Genomic DNA, 23878 nt, shown 5'->3' on the forward strand with positions numbered 1-23878 from the left:
TTATCCATCACTTTTTTGAATAAATATGATCATTAAATGTCAATTTTTATGTTTATTTAGTTTAATTTAATTTAGTTTAGTGTAGTGTAGTTTAGTTTAGTAAAGCATAGAAATAAGGCCTTTTGCCCACCAATTCCAGGGCAACCACTGATCACCCGTTCACACTAGTTCTGTTACCCCATTTTCTCATCCACTTCCTATATACTTTGGGTGATTTACAGAGGCCATTTACAAAACCTGCATGACTTTGGGATGTGGGAGGAAACCGGAGTATTTGGAGGAAACCCACGCGGTCACAGGAAGAATGGACTGCCTAGGAGAGATTAGATTGGCCAGCCCTACTGTGACTACCAACCAATCCACATTTAGTTTCTCCATTGTGCAAGTGACTATTATAGAGGAACGCTGAACGCAGTTCATTAAATTGGAAGAAATATGTATTTGTAGTTTGCTACTTCACCAGGAAGGAATGTTTTGAATCCTAGAATGTGGCTAGGTAAAAAAAAAGTAGCGGTAAAGACTTGGTTTATAGACTGGAACAATGCGTACAGTATAGTTCATGGGTTGGCACTACTGCTTTTCTTAATATATATTAGAAACTTAGACGTGAGTGAAAATAACACAATTTCCAAATTTAGAGATAACACAAAACTTGAACACATAATGAATTAAGAAGAGCATAGTTATAGAACTTGAGGAAGATGTAGACATCCAGATGGAATGGGCAGATAAGTGGCAGATGAGATTTAATGCTGATAAATATTACATTTGGGAATCCATCAGGGGCGCCGCACGATCAGCAGCCCCGCCTGTTTTTTCGTATTAAAAAAAAATTAGTGTGTGTTTTAAAAGTTTGTGTGAATGTTCTCTGGTTTGTTTTATATGGGGGGAGGGGGTTGGGGACAGGGGGTGGGGGTCGGGGGAGGGGGTGGGGGACAGGGGGTGGGGGTCAGGGGAAACTTTTTTTCAATCTCTTACCTTGCCAGAGATGTGATTGTTTTCCGGGTCATATCTCCGGTCGCTCTGTGGCCTAACATAGATGGAGGCCTCCTCGGACTGACTTTGAGCCCCACCGCAGGTCGTGGACTTAACTTCGGAGTTGAGGCTATCGCGGTCGGCCAGAAACATTGCCTCTAAGTCAGGGATCGCCATTCGTTCCCTCGTGGACTCTGGGGCTGAGATCAGCATCATATCTTCGACCGGCCTTGATACCCATGCCGGTAAGCGTGGCCCCGTCCTGACCACCATTAATGGCAGCCCCATTCGCTCCTACGGGACTCGGACTGTTTCCTTTGTCCTCGATTCTCACCGTTGTTCGTGGCCCTTCACCATCGTTGATGACTCCCAGCTGTTGCTCGGGGGCTTTTTCCCTCATGGTGGACGTCCGGGGCCAGCGCCTCGTTCATCCGGGACCCCCCAGTCTGTGGCCTCGCGGCCCGTGGTTTCTCTCGATGCGCAGCTCGAGTCTGTGTCGGATGTTTGCGGAGCCTATGCCCCGATCCTGGCGGAGTTCCCGGAGATCCTGACCCCGCGATTCCATTCGGCTGCTCCTAAGCATGGGGTGGTGCATCACATCCACACCGCTGGCCCTCCACTGCATGCTAGGATGCGCCGCCTCCCGCCCGACAAGTTACGTTTAGCGCGAGAGGAGTTCCAACACATGGAGGACATAGGGATCGTGCGGCATTCCGACAGCCCTTGGGCTCCCCACTTCACATGGTTTCTAATTCGTCTGGGGGGTGGCAGCCATGTGGGGATTATCGCCGCCTAAATACCGTCTCGACCGCCGATCGCTACCCGGTCCCGCATATCCAGGATTTCACGGCTCATTTGGATGGTGCTACCATATTTTCGAAGGTTGATCCGGTGTGTGGCTACCATCAGATTCCTGTCCACCCCGATGATATGCCCAAGACTGCTATCATTACTCCGTTTGGCTTGTTTGAGTGGCTGCGGATGCCTTTTGGACTTAAAAACTCCGCGCAGGCTTTTCAACGCCTGATGGACATGGTTGCTTGCGGTTTGACCTTTGATTTCGTTTATCTCTATGACATTCTGGTCGCCAGCTGTTCTCATCGCGAACCCTGTGAGCACTTCCGCATGCATTTCCAGCGGCTCCGGGATCACAGGTTGGTCATTAACGCCGCCAAGTGCCAGTTCGGTCTCAGCTCCATCTCCTTCCATGGGCATCTCGTTACCCCACAGGGTGCTACACCCCTTCCTGGCAGGGTGGAGGCGATTCAGCGGTTTCCTCGGCTGCTTACCATCAAGGGTCTGCAGGAGTTTGTGGGAATGGTGTTTTGTGCCAGCGGCGGCTTGGGTCATGCGGCCTTTGTTCCTGTGCCTGACCGATAAGCCGCGGGATCTCGTGTGGACCGCCGAGTCTGATGCCACTTTCGACGGTGCCAAGGAGGCGCTAGCTGCGTCCATGTTGCTGGTGCACCTGCGGGCTGCTGCCCCCACCGCCCTTTCCGTGGATGCTTCTGATGCTGCTATCGGAGGGGTCTGTGAACAGTTTATCGGTGGTCGTTGGCAACCGCTTGCTTTCTTCAGCCGGCACCTACGCCCTCCTGAACGGAATTACTGTGTGTTCGACCGCGATCTTTATTTGGCGGTCCAACATTTCCGGTATTTCCTGGAAGGCAGGACATTTACCGCGTGCAGAGTAGTGCGTTCGGCCGAACGCACTATGGGAACTTCACTCGCCCCTCTGCAGGAACTATACATCCCTATTCTGGGGAGACTTTAAACTAGTATGGTTGGGGGGAGGGACTCAAATTGGGAAAGCTAGAAGTCAGTGTGTGAGGCAGGAGGCAGAGAATGGTAGCACTCTGACCCAAAATGTAGGGGAGAGAGAAGAAAAAGACAATAAACAGAGAATAAGAGAGGGTGGGTTTCTTGAATGTGTATATTTTAATGCTAGGAGCATTGTAAGAAAGGTGGATGAACTTAGAGCCTGGATTGACACCTGGAAGTATGATGTTGTGGCGATCAGTGAAACATGGTTGCAGGAGGGCTGTGATTGGAAACTAAATATTCCAGGATTTCGTTGCTTCAGGTGTGATAGAATTGGAGGGGCAAGAGGTGGAGGTGTTGCATTGCTTATCAGGGAAGATATTACAGCAGTGCTTTGGCAGGATAGATTAGAGGGCTCATCTAGGGAGGCTATTTGGGTGGAACTGAGAAATGGGAAAGGGGTAGCAACACTTATAGGGGTGTATTATAGACCGCCAAATGGGGAGCGAGAATTTGAAGAGCAAATATGTAAGGAGATTGCAGATATTAGTAGTAAGCACAAGGTAGTGATTGTGGGAGATTTCAATTTTCCACACATAGACTGGGAAACACATTCTGTAAATGGGCTGGATGGGTTGGAGTTTGTAAAATGTGTGCAGGATAGTTTTTTGCAGCAATACATAGAAGTACATACTAGAGAAGGGGCGGTGCTGGACCTCCTGTTAGGAAATGAGACGGGTCAGGTGGCAGAGGTATGCGTTGGGGAACAGTTCGGGACCAGTGATCACAATACCATTAGTTTCAATATAATTATGGAGAGGGTCAGAACTGGACCTAGGGTTGAGATTTTTGATTGGAGAAAGGCTAACTTTGAGGAGATGCGAAAGGATTTAAAAGGAGTAAATTGGGACGTTTTGTTTTATGGGAAAGATGTGGAAGAGAAATGGAGTACATTTAAAGGTGAAATTTTAAGAGTACAGAATCTTTATGTCCCTGTTCGGTTGAAAGGAAATAGTAAAAATCGGAAAGAGCCATGGTTTTCAAGGGAAATTGGACACGGTTCGGGAAAAGAGGGAGATCTACAATAATTATAGGCAGCATGGAGTAAATGAGGTGCTTGAGGAGTATAAAGAATGTAAAAAGAATCTTAAGAAAGAAATTAGAAAAGCTAAAAGAAGATATGAGGTTGCTTTGGCAAGTAAGGTGAAAGTAAACCCAAAGGGTTTCTACAGCTATATTAATAGCAAAAGGATAACGAGGAATAAAATTGGTCCATTAGAGAGTCAGAGTGGACAGCTATCTGCAGAGCCAAAAGAGATGGGGGAGATATTGAACAATTTCTTTTCTTCGGTATTCACCAAGGAGAAGGATATTGAATTATGTGAGGTAAGGGAAACAAGTAGAGTAGCTATGGAAACTATGAGATTCAAAGAAGAGGAAGTACTGACACTTTTGAGAAATATAAAATTGGATAAGTCTCCAGGTCCGGACAGGATATTCCCTAGGACATTGAGGGAAGTTAGTGTAGAAATAGCAGGGGCTATGACAGAAATATTTCAAATGTCATTAGAAACGGGAATAGTGCCGGAGGATTGGCGTACTGCGCATGTTGTTCCATTGTTTAAAAAGGGGTCTAAGAGTAAACCTAGCAATTATAGACCTGTTAGTTTGACGTCAGTGGTGGGCAAATTAATGGAAAGGATACTTAGAGATAATATATATAAGCATCTGGATAAACGGGGTCTGATTAGGAACAGTCAACATGGATTTGTGCCTGGAAGGTCATGTTTGACTAATCTTCTTGAATTTTTTGAAGAGGTTACTCGGGAAATTGATGAGGGTAAAGCAGTGGATGTTGTATATATGGACTTCAGTAAGGCCTTTGACAAGGTTCCTCATGGAAGGTTGGTTAAGAAGGTTCAATGGTTGGGTATTAATGGTGGAGTAGCAAGATGGATTCAACAGTGGCTGAATGGGAGATGCCAGAGAGTAATGGTGGATGGTTGTTTGTCAGGTTGGAGGCCAGTGACTAGTGGGGTGCCACAGGGATCTGTGTTGGGTCCACTGTTGTTTGTCATGTACATCAATGATCTGGATGATGGTGTGATAAATTGGATTAGTAAGTATGCAGATGATACTAAGATAGGTGGGGTTGTGGATAATGAAGTAGATTTTCAAAGTCTACAGAGAGATTTATGCCAGTTGGAAGAGTGGACTGAAAGATGGCAGATAGAGTTTAATGCTGATAAGTGTGAGGTGCTACATCTTGGCAGGACAAATCAAAATAGGACGTACATGGTAAATGGTAGGGAATTGAAGAATGCAGGTGAACAGAGGGATCTGGGAATAACTGTGCACAGTTCCCTGAAAGTGGAATCTCATGTAGATAGGGTGGTAAAGAAAGCTTTTGGTGTGCTGGCCTTTATAAATCAGAGCATTGAGTATAGAATCGTGTTCAAAAGGGAACTGCAGATGCTGGAATATCGAAGGTACACAAAACCCAGTCTGAAGAAGGGTTTCGGCCCGAAACGTCGCCTATTTCCTTCGCTCCATAGATGCTGCTGCACCCGCTGAGTTTCCCCAGCAATTTTGTGTACCATTGAGTATAGAAGTTGGGATGTAATGTTAAAATTGTACAAGGCATTGGTGAGGCCAATTCTGGAGTATGGGGTACAATTTTGGTCGCCTAATTATAGGAAGGATGTCAACAAAATAGAGAGAGTACAGAGGAGATTTACTAGAATGTTGCCTGGGTTTCAGCAACTAAGTTACAGAGAAAGGTTGAACAAGTTAGGGCTTTATTCTTTGGAGCGCAGAAGGTTAAGGGGGGACTTGATAGAGGTCTTTAAAATGATGAGAGGGATAGACAGAGTTGACGTGGATAAGCTTTTCCCACTGAGAGTAGGGAAGATTCAAACAAGGGGACATGACTTGAGAATTAAGGGACAGAAGTTTAGGGGTAACATGAGGGGGAACTTCTTTACTCAGAGAGTGGTGGCTGTGTGGAATGAGCTTCCAGTGAAGGTGGTGGAGGCAGGTTCGTTTTTATCATTTAAAAATAAATTGGATAGTTATATGGACGGGAAAGGAATGGAGGGTTATGGTCTGAGCGCAGGTATATGGGACTAGGGGAGAATACGTGTTCGGCACGGACTAGAAGGGTCGAGATGGCCTGTTTCCGTGCTGTAATTGTTATATGGTTATATGGTTATTCCTGGGATGTCAGGACTCTCATATGAAGAAAGACTGGATAGACTCGGCGTGTACTCGCTAGAATTTAGAAGATTGAGGGGTGATCTGATAGGAACTTACACAATTTTTAAGGGGTTGGACAGGCTAGATGCAGGTAGATTGTTCTTGATGTTGGGGAAGTCCAGAACAAGTGGTCACAGTTTAAGGATAAGGGGGAAGTCTTTTAGGACCGAGATGAGAAAAACATTTTTCACACAGAGAGTGGTGAATCTCTGGAATTCTCTGCCACAGAAGGTAGTTGAGGCGAGTTCATTGGCTATATTTAAGAGGGAGTTAGATGTGGCCCTTGTGGCTAAGGGGATCATGGGGTATGGAGAGAAGGCAGGTACTGGATACTGAGTTGTATGATCAGCCATGATCATATTAAATGGCGGTGCAGGCTCAAAGGGCCGAATGGCCTACTGCACCTATTTTCTATGTTTCTATCAGAAGGTGCAACTCCAGAGCCAATAAGATCATGTAAGACCCCTTCCACCCCTGCAACGGACTGTTCCAGCTGCTACGATCAGACAAACACATCCGTTGCCAAGCTGTGAGAACGGAGAAGTTGAGAAGGAGTTCCTTCTCAGAGGCCATTAGGACTGTAAACTCCTACCTCACCAGGGACTAACTTTACTGTACTATTCTACTGTTTTTTTTTAAATTGCTGTTTCTTTTCCTTTTTCCTTCCTATGTAATATGTAAAAGAATATGTGATTCTGTTCCATTCTGTTTGTAGTTTGTTTGTTTGTTTGTGTGTTTTTTTTTGCACATAGTCCGCGAGCATTGCCACTTTTCATTTCACTGCACATCTCGTATGTGTATGTGACGAATAAACTTGACTTGACTTGACTTGACTTGGTGTTTACGGACCACAAACCTCTCACGTTTGCCTTCACGAAGGTGTCTGATCCCTGGTCTGCTCGTTACCAGCGGCACCTGGCTTTTGTTTCTGAATTTACAACCGATGTTCGGCACGTGGCCGGCAAGCTGAATCAAGTGGCCGATGCTTTGTCCCATCCTGCTGTCCATGCTGTGCTGTCCTTCGCCCCGGGGTTGGATTATACTGCGCTGGCTGCTGCCCAGCGCGATGGTGATGAGATGCAAGGATATCATACTGTTGCATCGGGTTTGGTGTTGGTTGATGTGCCGTTCGACCCTGCAGGGGTGACAGTCCTGTGCGATACTTCCACCGGCCAACCGCGACCTGTCGTTCCGGTTGGTTGGCAGCAGCGAGTTTTCGACTCTATTCATGGACTGGCTCATCCTTCCATCCGGGCGACTTCTGCATTGGTGGCGGCCACGTTCGTGTGGCATGGCCTTCGTAAGCAGGTTGCGGCGTGGGCCAGGGCCTGCATTTCTTGCCAGGCGTCTAGGGTCGAGCGGCATGTTCGTGCGCCGCTTCAGGATTTTGTGGTTCCTTCTCACCGGTCTGCGCACATCCATGTGGATCTGGTGGGTCCTTTGGCGTCGTCTCGTGATGCCAATCACCTGCTCACCGTTGTGGATCGTTTCACACAGTGGCCTGAAGCTGTTCCGCTGTGAATTGTGCACGGGCCCTCATGGCCCACAGGGTGGCGCGTTTCAGCGACCTGCTGACATTTCTACTGATCGTGGTGCCCAGTTCACCTCTGCCTTGTGGTCGGCCATGGCTCAGCTGTATGGTGCGTAGCAGCATCATACCACCGCGTATCATCCTCAGGCCAACGGGTTGGTCGAAAGGTTCCACAGACATTTGAAATCGGCGTTGAAGGAGCGGCTCACTGGCCCGGATTGGGTGGACCAATTGCCTTGGGTGTTGCTGGGGATCCGCACGGCTCCTAAGACGGATTTGGACACTTCTTCTGCGGAGCTGGTGTATGGTGCGCCGCTGCGGGTGCCTGGGGATTTCCTTCCTGCAGCTCTGGGTCGCCAGAGCCTGCCTCATCTGTGCTGGCGCATCTGCGTGGGAAAGTGGGGGTCCTGGCTCCCGCTGCCACTTTCCGCCATGGGGTCGTCCCGGTGTATGTTCCGCCGGTGCTTAAACACTGCTCTTTTGTCTTTGTTCACAGGGACTCGCATCGCACTCCGCTCCAGAAGCCTTATGAGGAGCCTCTCCGGGTGTTGCGGCCTGGTGTCGCGACTTTTGTATTGGATGTCGGGGGTCGTGAGGAGATCGTGTCGGTGGCCCGCCTCAAGCCTGCTCATTTGGATGTCGACAGCCCCGTGGTGGTGGCCCAACCCCGTCGTCCGCCGGCTGCGCCCTGTTCCCCGGTTGCACCTGTTGCGCCTGTTTCCCCTTTTCCGCCTGTTTGCCTTGTTCCGACTGTGGCACCGGTTGTGCCAGTCCCTCCTGTCTCCACTTGGTCTGGTCGGGTCATTTAGACGCCCGCTCGTTTCCTTTCCTCTGGTTCTGGGGGGGTCCTGTAACAGCACCTAGTGGTGGGGTGGAGAGGGCAGAACCCTCTTCATTGGTCGGTGCGGTCATGTGACCGCGGGGTGTTAGTTTTCACAGGCATTTGGGGTGTGTCGGTTAGTTAGTCAGCGCTCCTCCCAGCAATAGGAGCTATTATTGTTAGTGCAGTCAGACACGCGGACTTCACGGGTTTTTGTTCGTTTTTATTAAAAATAATAAAACATTTCGCTCAACCTGTCTGGTCTCACTGCAGTATTATTGTGATTGTGATAGAAGAATGAGAAGAGGCAATATAAATTAGATTGCACAATTCTAAAAGTGGTACAAGAACAAAGAGATTTGGAAATAAATGTGCACAGTTCATTGAAAGAGGTAGTCTGATTGACAAAGTGGTTAAAAAGCCATCATGGATCCTAAGCTTCACCTGTTGAGGCAGAAGAACAAGGAAGGCATAATGAACTATCATAAAGCTTTGGCCAGAAGTAATGTATTCTGTATAGTTTGGATATCATGTTCCCTGAAGAAAGTGATGTTTTTAGAGAAGGTGCAGAAGAAATTGAGACCTCATTGAATTCCAAAATATAAAGGCCCTGGATATAAAAGTATGCAGGTTGACTAAGGAGTCGAGGAACAGGAGCCATAATCTCAGAAAAAGCAGTTGTCCATTTAGGACATTATTTCTTTGTTCAGGGGAAAGTAAATATTTGGAACTTTGTAAGTCTCAATTAGATCTATTGTTCTATACACCAGATAATTTTAGTTTAGTCTCCTCAGTCTCCAGGAAGATATTGAAATTCAGTCATGGGCCTCATTGAAAATAAAAGTGAGAGATTTCAGGATATTAATGGAATCAGGGAATGTTGTTTTCCAAGGGAAGTAGAGATAGTGCATGAAAATGCCACAGGTAGAAGATGAATTCTGATCTTGATGAATGTTGCAGCAGACTTAATGAGCCATTGCCTTAATGCTCCTATTTCCCATGCTCTTATCTGGTTGAATAACATACTCACTACCCCAAACTCACTCTTGAAAACAAGGATAAAACTTGGCTTCTTTTCTCCACTGCAATCCAATTAATGAATCTCCACTTCATTGTCTTCATCCCCTTACCTTCAATTACACGGGATACTAAGTTTGAGAACATCTGAATAACAGCCCTTGCCACTTCCTTTGTATTAAATCAACTAAATCCATTGCCATGATAGAAGTGTCTGTCTTCTCCCCAACTTAGTGGTTCTGATCATGCTCAACAATCTCCATTTTATAGATATGGCTATCAATATGACACCCAATGGGAAAGTGGCATGTGCTCATCAATGCATATTTTACCTTAGTGGACTGATATTTTCCAACTATCTGTCTTGTGCCAAATTACATCACAGGTGTCACAAAGCATGTTTGCTCCAATGCCTGTGGATTTTGTAGCTTTTAGGGTCAACCTATGGCACTGATCACTCAAGCAAAGCCAGATAATCAGTTTGCATCTCAAATACTTTGGGCAACTTATGGCACAGGAGTCTGTTAGGCCAAACATTAAAGGGCAATTAATGCACAGGAGATCACTTGACCACCTTGTCTCCTCTCACTGTCCTTTGGTGCAACTGTTGTGTGCCAGCCATAGGGGAGAATTCTTTGATTTACTTCCTGGCAGTCTGCATGGCAATAATGGGAATTCCCATGGGATTTCCCATGGGAATTGTACAGGTCCTGTTTTAACGCACAATTCTTTATGCAAAGAGCCAAAACACTGCATATAATTGTGTTTAGTTTAGCTTTGTTTATTTTCAAGATACAGCGTGGAAACAGGTTCTTCGGCTTATCGAGTCCGCGCTGACCAGAGTCCCCTGCACACTTACATTATCCTACACACATTAGGGACAATTTATAATTATACCAAGCTAATTAGCCTACAAACCTGTATGTCTTTGGAGTATGGAAGGAAACCGAAGATCCCGGAGAAAACCCATGCAAGTCATGGGGAGAATGTACGAACTCCGTAAAGACAAGCGTCCGTAGTCAGGATTGAACCCGGGTCTCTAATGCTGTACGGCACAACTCTACCGCTGCACCACTGTGCCATTGTGCCGCCCATTCCACTCGGTTTCTTTAATTTTTGCAGGGGAGCTGAGTGGATATTAATATTTCATGCAGCACGTTTAGTGCACCAAAACAGGATGAAACCCAACTTCTGGGCAGTTATAGCTCTGACTTTTTCCACCTCTGATGAAAGGTTAATGGGCTAAAATGTTATCTGTTTCCTGCTCCTCAGATATTGGCTGACCTATTAAATATTTTTGCATTATCTCTGACTATTTAAAATCTGCAGCGCTTAATTTTGAAATAATCAAAGTAATTCTTTACATTGCAATATTTACTCAAAATGCAGTAATTGTACGATGGCAAGAAATTGAAGGTTTCAACCAAAACAGATTAAGTCGTATTTTATGTTGTTACAATTCTTACGATATTCGCAAATTAATTTAAAGGCTGCCTTATCAATATCAAGTGTATGTCACTGAAGAACATAATCTGATTAACTGTAAAGTAGCTATTAAGAACAATATATTTTCTAGATTTATCTTGATAATACAGCTTACAATATCTAAAAGAACACTATTACAAGGTGAATATTAATACTGTGAAATTCATTTTTTGAAGACATTCCTTTAAAAAACGAGTCATTGGAATGTCGGGTGAATTGTGTGAAATTCCTGTTTATTCCACAGAGTGTAAACTAAAACAATGAAAAGAGAAAAAACAGTTCTAGTCCACTGACTAAGACCCCTGCCTTGGAATTATGTCAGACTCAAGAACTACAGCTGTGCAATCCCATCCCCCCTGTAGCTTGACCCCATATTTCCGCAACTGGTACATGCCACAGACACAGAATCAACTACCATTTGCCTCACACTTTGGACAATCCAAAGTCTGGTTTTACTGTACCAAATAAACAAAAACATTTATTCCATGATTAAATTTTGTAAAGAAAATCAATGTACTTTACTTATGGTCTGTTAAATTCTATTTACTTCTGAATATCATATGGCAAAAAAAAAGTAATTATTCATTACACACTCCTACATATTTATTGAGATTTGTACTTCTGTATAACCAATATGTTTTGAACTTGCTTTACGTCAACACTGCATTCCATGTGTAGTTTCTACAGTGTTTTCTAAACTATTGAGAATGTTACATTAATTGATCTTCCATAAATGAGTTGTCAAAATAAGCTATATGATGATTCATCAAATTTGCAAAATGCATAGTTCCAAAATGAAACATAGTATCTTAAAGATTAAAAATAAAAAAGCTAAATCTTTTTTGAAAACATCCAGTGAACTGGCCTCCACTGCCTTCCGTGGCAGAGAATTCCACAGATTCACAACACTATGGATGAAGAAGTTTTTCCTCATCTCAGTCCTGAATGGCCGACCCCTTATTCTTAAACTGTGACCCCTGGTTCAGACTCCCGCAACATGGGGAACATTTTTCCTGCATCTAGCCTGTCCAATCCTTTAAGAATTGTTTATGTTTCTATAAGATCCCCTCTCACCCTTCTAAATTCCAGTGAATACAAGCCCAGTCGACCCATTCTTTCATCATATGTCAGTCCCGCCATCCTGGGAGTTAACCTGGTGAACCTACACTGCACTCCCTCAATAGCAATAATGTCCTTCCTCAAATTAGCGGACCAAGATTGCACACAATACTCCAAGTCTCACCAGGGCCCTGTACAACTGCAGTGGGACCTCCTTGCTCCTAAACTCAAATCCTCTCACAATGAAGGCCAACATGCCATGAGCTTTCTTCGCTGCCTGCTGTACTTGCATGCTTACTTTCAATGACTGATGTACATGCACGCCCAGGTCTCGTTGCACTTCCCCTTTTTCTAATCTGACACCATTCAGATAATAATCTGCCTTCCTGTTCTTGCCATCAAAGTGGATAACCTCACATTTATCCACATTATACTGCATCTGCCCACTCGCCCAACCTATCCAAGTTACCCTGCAGCCTCATAGCATCCTCATTGCAGCTCACACTGCCACCCAGCTTTGTGTCATCTTTGCACATCAAATACCTAACTCGATCAATTTTGTTTTAAAATCCCAGTATGAGCCATTCAGATCATTTATATACCATGAGCCATTACTCCTGTCTATTTCTGCAAAACGTCTTTAGAAACACATTCATTACACCCAATAGAACATTCCCACCCTCCGTACACACACATTCAGGGAGATATTGTAATAACTCCCAGCAAATAGCTCACATTTTTATGAAGTAATTTGATAAGAATGTGTAACAATTTTGTAAGTATGATATGTTTTGAGGCATACTCTTTAAAGCACAAGGACAAAATCGTGTTTCAAAATGTTAACATTAACTTTACTGCAAAGAATATAGCATTTGAGGCAAAATGAGCTGAAGACACAGATGCAAGTATATTATATAAACTTTACTGAAACGTGACTTAGAGAAACAAGAATGACAGCTTAACATTCCTGCTTATAGGGCTGTTAGACAAGGTAGAGATGGAGATAAGAATGAGAGGTGTGGCGTTACTGGTTAAAGAAACAATAATGGTTGAGGAAAGGAGGCTGTTAGAAAGATTGTGAAAAGAGACTATATAGTTTGAACTAAAGGACAAAAATATTACAAGTAAAATCAAAGGTATTTTTAAGTTCATAAAGGAATGAGGATGACAAAGATAGATGTAGGAACTATTTGCAGCTAAAAGTGTAACCTATGTAAAAAGGCAGAGGATATGAGAAAAGCTTTTCATGAACATTTTGTGGTTATCTTCAACAAAGGGGACAAGGCAATGCTGCATTTAAGGATTAAAAGTGCAGGAGATGGAAAAGATGTATTAGAGGAAGTACTATGGATTTAACATCTTGGTAGGTGAATAAATCTCCAGTCTCAAATTAAATATATTCCAAGCTGCTGGAAGAAGCAAGAGGAAAAAGTGAAGTAGTTCTGACCATCATTTCAATCCCCCTTGGCTATAGGCATGGTGTTAAAAGATTGGATGAATGCTAATGTTTTATATTTGTTTAAACAAGAGGCTGGATCAAATTTAGTAATTACAGATCAGTGATTAACTTCAGTGGTCGAATCAATTCAGAGGCATTGTATGAATCATAATTTAAAACGGCACCATTTAGATTAATCAACGATTTATTACAGGAAGATTGTGTCCATTTAATTTGACACTATATTTGAGGTGGTAACAAGTCAATGCAAAAGTGTGTTCTATGTAATCTTCATGGTTTTTGGCAAGGCTTTCAACAAGGTTCCACTTGACAGGCTGGGCAAAAAGTAAAAGTCAATGAGATGAAAGACAGAGGGGTTCCATTGGGCTCAGTACTCAGTCCCTTTATTCCTGAATTATATTTTAATGATTTAGACAATTCTAAGGGGCATGGTAGAAAGGTTTGCAGATAGTCGAAAAATCACCCACATCATTGACCTGATAAGGGAAGCTTGTCAAACAGAAGATATACTGTGATGATAAAGTAATTAATCAGAAACATGGTTTTACCATGAGAAGTTTGGGATAATGCCTTTGGGGAACTATAACAAGGCAATCTTTAAAGGTCGCAGGATAGCTAAATGGTATGATTAACAAAGGAATGCAAATATTTCCCAGTTCTCCCACCAGTCTTACTGTCTCCGACTACATTCTATCTCTGTACCGCCCAATCCCCTGATATCAGTCTGAAGAAATGGTCTCGACTCGAAACGTCACCCATTCCTTCTCTCCAGAGATGCTGCTGCCTGTCCCGCTGAGTTACTCCAGCATTTTGTGTCTACCTTCAAATATTTTCCTTCATTGGTTGGTGCTTAGAGTATGAGAGCAGAGAGATAATGCTGGAATTTTAACCAACACTATTTTGATCACAGTCAGAGAACTACATAATTCTGGTCACCATGTTGCAAGAAAGACACAGTAACACTAAAGGGGTGCAGAGGAGACTTACACGAGCACTATCGAAGCTATGGGAAAGATTAGGTAAATGAGATGGGATTTTTTTTTTAAACAGAGTCTGAGGAAAATGAGAACCCTAAACAGAAAAGCACCTTAGCAGGGGTGACAAAAACCAGGAGGATTACATTGTTATCAAATGATGGAAGGAAGAGGAAGATGATGATTTTTAACCAGAGTGTAGAAGTCTGGGACAGACTATGGAGAACGACCTTGTGGTTTGAGACTTCAGAATGGGAATGGTAGAATTCTAGAACAAATTACCAGTGAAAGAAGACATTTGATATCTTAGTGGGCTTAAGATTTATAAATTCCATGGTCCTGATGTGATGTAGCCCTGGATATGATGGCAGGCGAGGCAGTGGATTGTTGCAGCTGTGGCAGAAAACTTTGAGTCATAAGATCATAAGATGTAGTAGAATTAGGCCATTCAAGTCTACTCTGCCATTCAATCATTGCTGATCCATCTTTCCCTCCTAACCCAATTTTCCTGCATTTTTCCTCTAACCTCTAACACCTGTACTAATCAAGAATCTATCCATCTCTGCCTTAAATATATCCACTAACTTTGCCTCCACAAACGTGGCCACAAAGCCTTCAATCCCCTCATCCAAATCATTAATATACAATGTGAAGAGCAGTGGCCCCAGCGCTGAGCCTTGGGGAACTCCGCTAGTCACTGGCAGCCAACCAGAAAAAGCCCCCTTTATTGCCACTATTTGCCTTCTGCCATCCAGCTAACTTGATATCCATGCTAGTATCTGCCATTTGATACCATGGTCTCTCATCTTCCTTTGCATTCTCACATGTGGCACCACGGGTCTTTAGCTTGAAGAAGGGTCTTGACACAAAAGTCACCTATTCCTTTTCTCCAGAGATGTTGCCTGACCTGCTGAGTCGCTCCAGCTTTTTGTGTATCATTAAGTGCATTGTTGAGTATAGTTTGGTTGGTGTAGTCTATCCACATGGACTTCCATAAAATGTTTGCACAGGCTCACATAGAAGTCTAGGGCAATTTCACAATTTGCATCCAAAAATGAGTTGGTGATAAGAGGCAGAGGATGATAGTTGAAATTTATTCTTGTGAATAGAAGCCTATGACCAATAGTGTGCCATGAGAATCAGTTCTGGGAACCTTTTAATTTGTTATATACATTATTTATCCAGAAAATTGTGGTGCAATTGAAAATGAGGAGGGTAACCATCAGCTACAGGATGATATTGATAACAAGAGAGTATGCAAGATGGGCTGAGCAATGGTAGAAGTAATTAAATCCTTAGAATAAATGAGTGAGGGAGGACATAAGGCTCAGACACATGTATTAAACCATTGTAGCCTTGGAAGTACTGATGATAAAAGGGTTGTTGGTGTACATGTTCAAGGTTTCCTGAAGGTGGCAGTGCAGACATATACACTCTTCAAATTCTCCCGTTAGATCTGCTGTCATTAATAAGAACACCACCACCCTTGTTTCAGATCATATTAATAGGTGGTTTTCATTTTTTTTTCTCTTTTACCCAGTATATCCTTCCCCTTCTCTGCAACTTAAAACATTTCTGTGTTCTAGCTTTTCCCAGATCTGATAAAAGGTTGTTGAGAGCTTTTTCTCTCCCCACATACTGCATGATCTTCTCAGCATTTCTGCTATCTCCTGGTTTTATTTTGGGCATCAATTGTGTTTTGCATGAGGAGTGTTGCTAGCAAGGTCCACTTTGGTCCATGTGAAATATGGAACCATATGATTCAATGCTACAAATGGTGCTAGGCATACAATATCATTGCAATCTCTAATTCTGATCTAAATTGTCCATCAATGAGATGTATTTTTCATAAAACCAAGCACTGCGATTTCCAATTTATATTTATTTATACAATTCACACAGAGGATAGTTGTTACTTCCATTTTGTCCTCAAGAATGTAAATTTGCTTATCACTATATTATCTAGTGCAGATTTACCAATAAAGATGAAGCACATAGATTGAATTTAGTACAATACAAAAGCCTTGCTTCAGGATTTCACTTTCCTTCTGCCTCTCTGCATAGTTTTATGTAATCTCCTGTTCTACCGTTACTTCCTTTTTGTTCTCCTGCCTAACAAGGCATATATTTGGATAATAATTGTATCAAGGATAAGTTTAAAGGAAAAATCGAAGCTGTATAGAGAATATTACTGGACTGATCCAATTGGCCATTCACTGACTTGGTTGGACATTTGATGATGTAGAGATTTTATTTCCACTAGGAAGCCAGAAAAATTATAAAGTGATTTACCTAGGTACATATATATATATATTCACAAATTTTAAAATAAATAATTTGGATCCTGGAAGGCATGAGGTAATTCAAAAGTTTGGACAGAATATATAACTGGGTCTGCACTTGGTCTAGTAATCCAATAAAAATATGTTGTAGTTATCTGGCTGATTTGCCTTTGAATAAATTATACAATAACAAATATTATGAAATAAGTCAAAAATGTGATGGAACTAATTTATAGCAAACGCTGATGTTTCCAGTCAATATTGTGCAGCGATCATACGGTTTGCAGGCCAAGAGTCACAGTATGTTTGAAATAGTTTTTACATTCTTTGTACATTGTTGTTTTATGCATACACATTGGAATATGTTTTATACATTAACGTGTGATCTCACATTAACCAGAAACCTGAAATTTGACATACTAATTTAATATTTTCTTCTTCTTAGATGGTCCTTCAGGATCAATGTAAACAGGTTCCTAGTCCACTTCTGGGTATTAATGACGGCAGTTGGAACTTCCAGGCTATTCTAGATGGGACAGGAGGAGCTTGATGGGAGGTCTAGAGGGTGGTTTGGAGGTAATATGTGGCTTCTGCCAATTGCACTGAGCTCTGGATTCTCAACACCACCCTGAATACTCCTCCATTTTCAATGATCATCAGGTTGGGATTCCTATAAGTTAGTGTAGATGTCAAGTTTTCAAGGTTTTTGGATCATCTTTAAACCTTTTCTACTGTCCACCTTGTAATACCATGTCATGACAGAGCTTGGAATAAGGTATCCTTTGAGAGTTTGATACATGAACAATGTGGACTGCACAACGCTTCTGACTGACTTTTATTAGGACCTTAACAATAAAGATCTTGGAGAAACAAAGAATTGCAGATGCTGGTTTATACCAAAACAGGATACCAAGTGCTGGAGTAACTCAATGGGTCATGCAGCATCTTTGGAGAAAAGGGATGGGTGATGTTTCAGGCCAGGACCCTTCCTCAGACTGGAAGTAGGGGATGGGGTGGAGGTTAGACGTAAAGACCTGGAGGCGAGAAAAGACCAGTACCAATCAGACCACAAATGACCACAGGCAGGATGGTGCCTGGCGATCTTGGCCTGGGAGAGCGATTTTGGTTCACTAATGCTGTCACTGAATTTGGTGGATTTTGCAGACTTAGGGAATTATAATTATTATGGTTTCTCCAAGATTTTAACAACTACACATCATTTAATTTGTTTTATATCATGGAAGTATTCAATATTCTATGGTCATGGAGTTAAAACTAAAGTTTCTGGTAAAGTGATAATATTCTCAATTTTAAGTTCATAATTTCTGTTATTATTTTTACATTTCCTTTCTATCCTTCTGTAATTAAAGAAAACGTTGTGCTAGTGTAATTACAAACTCTGACAATGGGTGGCGCTGCAGCACGTCAAAACCATAGGAGAAGCTGGAATTAAAGCAAGGCAATTCTACGCGGACAGTTTATGTTAGAAATGCAGATGTCGAAACTTATGTCATATACATTTTTTGTTATTATAGTTACGGGGAAAGCCTAATGGCATTTTATACACTTAGAAAGTACAACTGGGAAACAGGATAAGACGCAAAGTGCTGGAGTTACTTAGCGGGTCAGGCACCCTCTCTGGAGAACATGGATGGATGGGTAACATTGGGGTCGGGACCCTACTTCTGACCATGTTCTCCAGAGATGCTGCCTGACTCACTAAGTTTCTCCAGCACTGTGTTTTTGTTTGTAAACCAACATCTGCAGTTCCTTGTTTATTCTGAGCAACAGGATACTTGGCTCAAAGAATCAATGTTTTTCTTATGCACTACACAAGTAGCACAGTAGTTATAATCCATAAAAGGACACAAAGTACTGGCGTAATTCAGCGGGTCAGACAGCATCCCTGGAGAACATGGATAGGTGACGTTTCGACTCGAGATCCTTCACCAGACTGTGAGGTAGGGGGGAGGGGGGGCATCGATGTTCTCCAAGGATGCTGCCTGACCCACCTCCAGCACTTTGCATCCTTTTGTGTTTTAACCATCATCTGCACTTCTTTGTTTCTATTCAATTCAATTCAATTTAATTCAACTTTAATGTCATTGCACAAATACTGAGTATGGGAACAACGAAATGCAGTTTTGCGTCAGTCCGTAGTAGTACAGGTGCACAACCTTTTATCCTAAAGCCTTGGGACCAGACAATTCTCGGATTTCGGAATTTTTCGGATTTCCAAATGGAAGATTTTTAGCGTAGATTAGGTAGGTAGCGCGGGCGGCTTGAAAAGTCTGGAGCGGCTGCCTCCTCCCCGGAGACCGGGGAATCATTGCTTAAATGTTAGTCAGTTAGTTTGGAGGGATTTTATGTGGTGGGGGGGGGGGGTGAAGGGGGAAACTTTAATTCTTAGCCCCCTACCTGGTCGGAGAGGCGGGGAGCGGGCAATGCCTTACCGGGTCGCCGTGCAGTAAGCTCCGGTGCGCTGTGGCCGCCGACTCCCAACATCGCAGAGCCGGGGCTGCGGGCGTCCAGCCGCGGGCGGCGCCGGATGGAGCTCCGACCCCGGCAACTCTACCCCTGGCTGCGCGGTGCTCCAAATCCAGCGCCGCCCGCGGCCGGACGCCCGCAGCCCCAGCTCCGCGATGTTGGGAGTCGGCGGCGTCGCAGCGCTGGTAAACCAGCGGGGAGCCGGGCAATGCCTTACCGGGTCGCTGTGCGGTAAGCTCCGGAGCGCTGTTGCCGCTGACACACAACATTGCGGAGCTGGGGCTGCGGGCGTCCTGCCGCGTGCCGCGCTGGATTTGGAGCGCCGCGCAGCCAGGGGCAGAGTTGCCGGGGTCGGAGCTACAATCGGCGCCGCCCGCGGCCGGACGCCCGCAGCCCCAGCTCCGCGATGTTGGGAGTCGGCGGCCACAGCGCTCCGGAGCTTACCGCACGGCGACCCGGTAAGGCATTGCCCGCTCCCCGCCTCTCCGACCAGGTAGGGGACTAAGAATTAAAGTTTCCCCCTTCACATAAAAGCCCTCCAAACTAACTGACTAACATTTAAGCAATGATTTACAGATGTTTAAGTGTCTCCCCGGTCTCCGGGGAGGAGGCAGCCGCTACAGTAGTACAGACCTGGGTTGACCGTGGGTCGTTTCGGGTCAAGTTTGGCGCCAAACGCGAGCTTTGGTGTGCAGACGACATCCTGGAAAAAATGTCCGGTTTTCGGAGCTTTTCGGTTTCCGGAACTCTGGATAAAAGGTTGTGCACCTGTAGTGCATATAGAAATTTAAAAAAAGAAGATACAGAATAATCAAAAATACAGAATAATTAAACATTGGGGATGGAGGGACCGGAGAAATCTATCGGCGGAACTCCGAGTTCAGCAATGTGATGGTATAATTGTAGAAGCTGTTCCTCATCCTGCTGGTACGAGACCTGAGGCTCCTGTACCGTCTCCCTGATGGGAGGAGGGCAAACAGTCCATAGTTGGGGTGGGAGGGGTCTTTAATGATCTTCCCAGCCCGTCTCAGACACCGTTTTCGGTGGAGGACATCCATGGCAGGGAGCGGGGCACCGATGATGTGCTGCGCGGTTTTCACCACCCGTTGTAGTGCCTTCCTGTCCGCAACAGTGCAGCTGCTGTACCATACCGTGAAGCAGGTGGTCAGATGCTCTCGATGGTACAGCGGTAAAAGTTGGTCAGTATCTGGGGGGACAGGTGGGCTTTCTTGAGCCTCCTCAGGAAGTAAAGGCGCTGCTGTGCCTTTTTGATCAGCTTGGAGGTGTTGAGGGACCAGGACAAATCCTCCGAGATATGTACCCCGAGGAATTTATAGCTGGAGACGTTCTAGAGTTATATTCCATTATCATTTGGTTCTGTTCAATAATCCTTTATTTTCTTCTCTTCATTAACATCCTTTGCCATGAAACCCTGTATTTGATCAGTCTGAGGAAGGGTTTCGGCTCGAAACGTTGTCTATTTCCTTCGCTCCATAGATGCTGCCGCACCCGCTGAGTTTCTCCAGCACTTTTGTCAACCCTGTATTTCATTAGCCTATGTCTGTTTGACGTGTTTCACTATCTTGTTAATCTGAATTAGATATTTTCTCTACTTTGTTGAATATCTAATTTTTCCCCATTCATGTTAGATTTATTATAAACCATTTACCATCACTATTACTATAAATTATTTACCATTATTGACTCTTTTTAGTGGCTCCTATAGGTTGGAAGTTCACAGAGGTGTATAATTTTAAATATAAACAGAGAGACATATTTAGAACATATTTTAATCAAATGTTTCAATAAGTGATTAAACGTTATTGTAAGTTACCTCTTCCAGTTTTACAAGATGTTATTTGGACACTATTGAATTTTCACATCACAATGCACAGTAATGTTCACAACACAGACTAACAAAATACTAGGTTTTAAGGCAAACATGTTAATGCAAATTTGAGATACAAGGGTAAATCAATATAAAACATTAAATAAATGTATGCAGTTTTGCGCTCCATGTTCTAAAAAGGCAACAGGGAATTTAGCACAGAATTAATAGGATGCTACCTATTAGGGAGAAGAGCAAAAATGCTGAAAGCTTGAAAAATTGGAACATATCTGCAAAATGTCCCCAGCTCTGTAATGCTGCACAAACTTAACCATAACCTGACCTCAGCAACGATTTACCATGGCCTTTGTTTTGGTGGCACTATGTACTTTGGTTTGCACTATTATGGTCTAGTTTGCTGATGATCTATTGTACTGTTTATTGTATATTTATTTGTTTTGTTGGTGCATTATTGTGCCAATATAGCTGCAGCAAGTTAGAATTGCATTGTTCCATTCCTGGTGCATATGGTCATTAAACTCGCGACTCGCAAAATAGATCATTTACATTTTATATACAATTTTGTTTTTGTGCTTATCAAGAATGAGAGAGATTACTACCTGCAGTAGAAAGTTTCAAATTACTTAATTTGCCAAATTCATCAAAATTTAGTCTCAGTTTTGTGCAGCACTATTCAATTTGCAATTGTGATTCCTTATGCTAATTAAAATACATGACTCAACCTCCAAACACCACAACATGCATCAGTATTGTTGACAGTTTCTATTTTTTACATCAACAGTCTATGACTGTTACTGCATATTTGGGATCCAACAAGGATTGGATTGAGACACAAACTGCCAATGCTGAACTGAGACAGGATTGAGACAACTCTAATATAGTCTTAAGAAGGGTCACAACCCGAAACGTCACCTCTCCATGTTCTCCAAGGATGCTGCCTGACCATCTGAGTTACTTCAGCACTTGGTGTCCTTCTTTGTAAACTGGCATCTGCAGGTCATTGTCTCTTCAAATGTGGTTTCCATAAGTCCAATTCAGCATGTCAGTCTGGGCTGGATTTCAACCCAGTTCTAATATCTTGAACATTGGCATTTAATCAGCTATCTCATTCAATAATTCTTTCCATTTTCTTGCTGAACGATATTCACATTTTCCGGAAAAATGACACAAATGCTGGAGTAAGTCAGCAGGTCAGGCAGCATCTCTGGAGAACATGGATAGGTTATGTTTCGGGTCCCGATCCTAAACATAACCTATCCATGTTCTCCAGAGATGCTGCCGGACTGGCATTTTCTGTCTTTTTTTGTAAACCAGCATCTGCAATTCTTTGTTTCTACTTTTCACATTTACCAGCCTGCATGTGATTCTGCAGAAATGTCGGAGAATAAATCAACCACGATAATGACTGCAAATATCTAAAAGACAATATCTACTTATTGCAAACACTGGAAACTTCAGTATTTATTAAATGCAGATAATGAAAACTATTTTTCAGAAAGATATTCTTAAATTGAATCACTTTTGAAATGTATTCCTGATATTTTATAACCTGCTCTTTGGATGTGTTATTGGCCTGTAAAAACTCTCTCAAATACGGCACACTCATATAATAACCCTGTTTCTAGACTTTACGCCAGATTCTATTTTTTGCATTTTTTTCTAGATCACAGATTCACGCAAATTTGTTTATTTGTGGTAATGTTGGAGCAGAGTGATCCTCCAATTACTTATTATCAATGAATATTTTTAAACATGAAATGTAAATAAACCATTTCTAAATTCCATTAAAGGGTTGAAAATATATTTAAGGATATTTACTCTTTTTTCTTCCTTTCGCAACCAGAAATGTATCAAAAGGTCTTTAGTATCCTGTCATCTTGCAGAACAGTATGTTAGTGTTCCCCAGACTCGCATGCTTACCTCAGGTATGTGCATTGCACACATGTTTATTTCAATTTACGTTTCAGGATTGTTGGATTACTCGACCAGACCAATAAAAGAGAAAGTTAATCTTTAATTTCAGAAACCTTATAGGTCGACGCAGCTACCTGAGTGAATATACGTGATATTCTTGTTACGGGAAATAAATGTTGAAATATATTATCACTACGTATCAGAGGAAAACTGCTCAATTAATCTTCCATTAAAAAAACAGTTTTCCTTACATACCAAGATGTTCCACCCATGATCATTACTTTTTTTTCACCTCTACCTCCAACTCAGGGGCAAAGGTCATTAACTATTTTAATTAAAATGTCCTCGTCGGATCGTTAGTTAACGAGAAATGACCTGTGATTACTTCCAGTCTAGTTTTACTATTTCCAACAGCGTGAGGTATGACCGAGGCACAAGTCTACTAGTCAGATACTGATGAGAGTATCGCACTACACTCACAGACATGTAAATTTACAAATCCTAACTCCTATGAAATCTGGAAGGCTTTTATCACAATCTAATTCATCGTTGGTATTATGCAACAGTCAAGCACTGGATCACTACAGTACTCTGGATGATGTTAGGATTTGTAAGTGTTAAATCCATGCATGCAAGAAAAAGCGCTGGCAGAAGATAAATCGGCGTATTTATTTCAACTGAATCGCTTCGCCAGTGCAAGTTTTCCCAAATGCATTTTGATTGGATTTCTGCTTTCGGACATTGAAGAGCCAGAACATTCCACTTGAACTGGGAGCAGGGAACCCCCCCCCCCCCCCCCCCCCATCCACCCCACACACAGACACATACTGACAGACACCCGGACACAGCAGCCCACCCATCAAATGCCAATGTAACCTGATGCCTCTGCCTTCACCTGTTGCGGCTTCGCCTGACTTCTGCAGAGATGAGGGGAGGGCAAGGGGGGAGGGGAGGAGGGCAAGGGGAGGAGGATAATGGGGGAGTGAGAGGGGGGTAAGGGGGGAGGTGAG

The 23878-nt window shown here is 43.2% G+C and overlaps 1 protein-coding gene across 1 annotated transcript in view; it reads left to right on the forward strand.

The window, feature by feature from the left end:
- The first annotated feature begins 2477 nt into the window (after positions 1-2477).
- Positions 2478-23878, forward strand: part of arhgap29 (Rho GTPase activating protein 29) — an 87472-nt gene continuing 66071 nt past the window's right edge. The window contains exons 1-3 of the mRNA XM_033027824.1: positions 2478-2585; positions 6871-7508; positions 8019-8191. Coding sequence (XP_032883715.1) covers positions 2478-2585; positions 6871-7508; positions 8019-8191 — 919 coding nt within the window. The remainder of the gene's footprint in view (positions 2586-6870; positions 7509-8018; positions 8192-23878) is intronic.

The sequence above is a fragment of the Amblyraja radiata genome, chromosome 10 (genome assembly GCF_010909765.2).
Source record: "Amblyraja radiata isolate CabotCenter1 chromosome 10, sAmbRad1.1.pri, whole genome shotgun sequence".
Lineage (NCBI taxonomy): Eukaryota > Metazoa > Chordata > Chondrichthyes > Rajiformes > Rajidae > Amblyraja > Amblyraja radiata.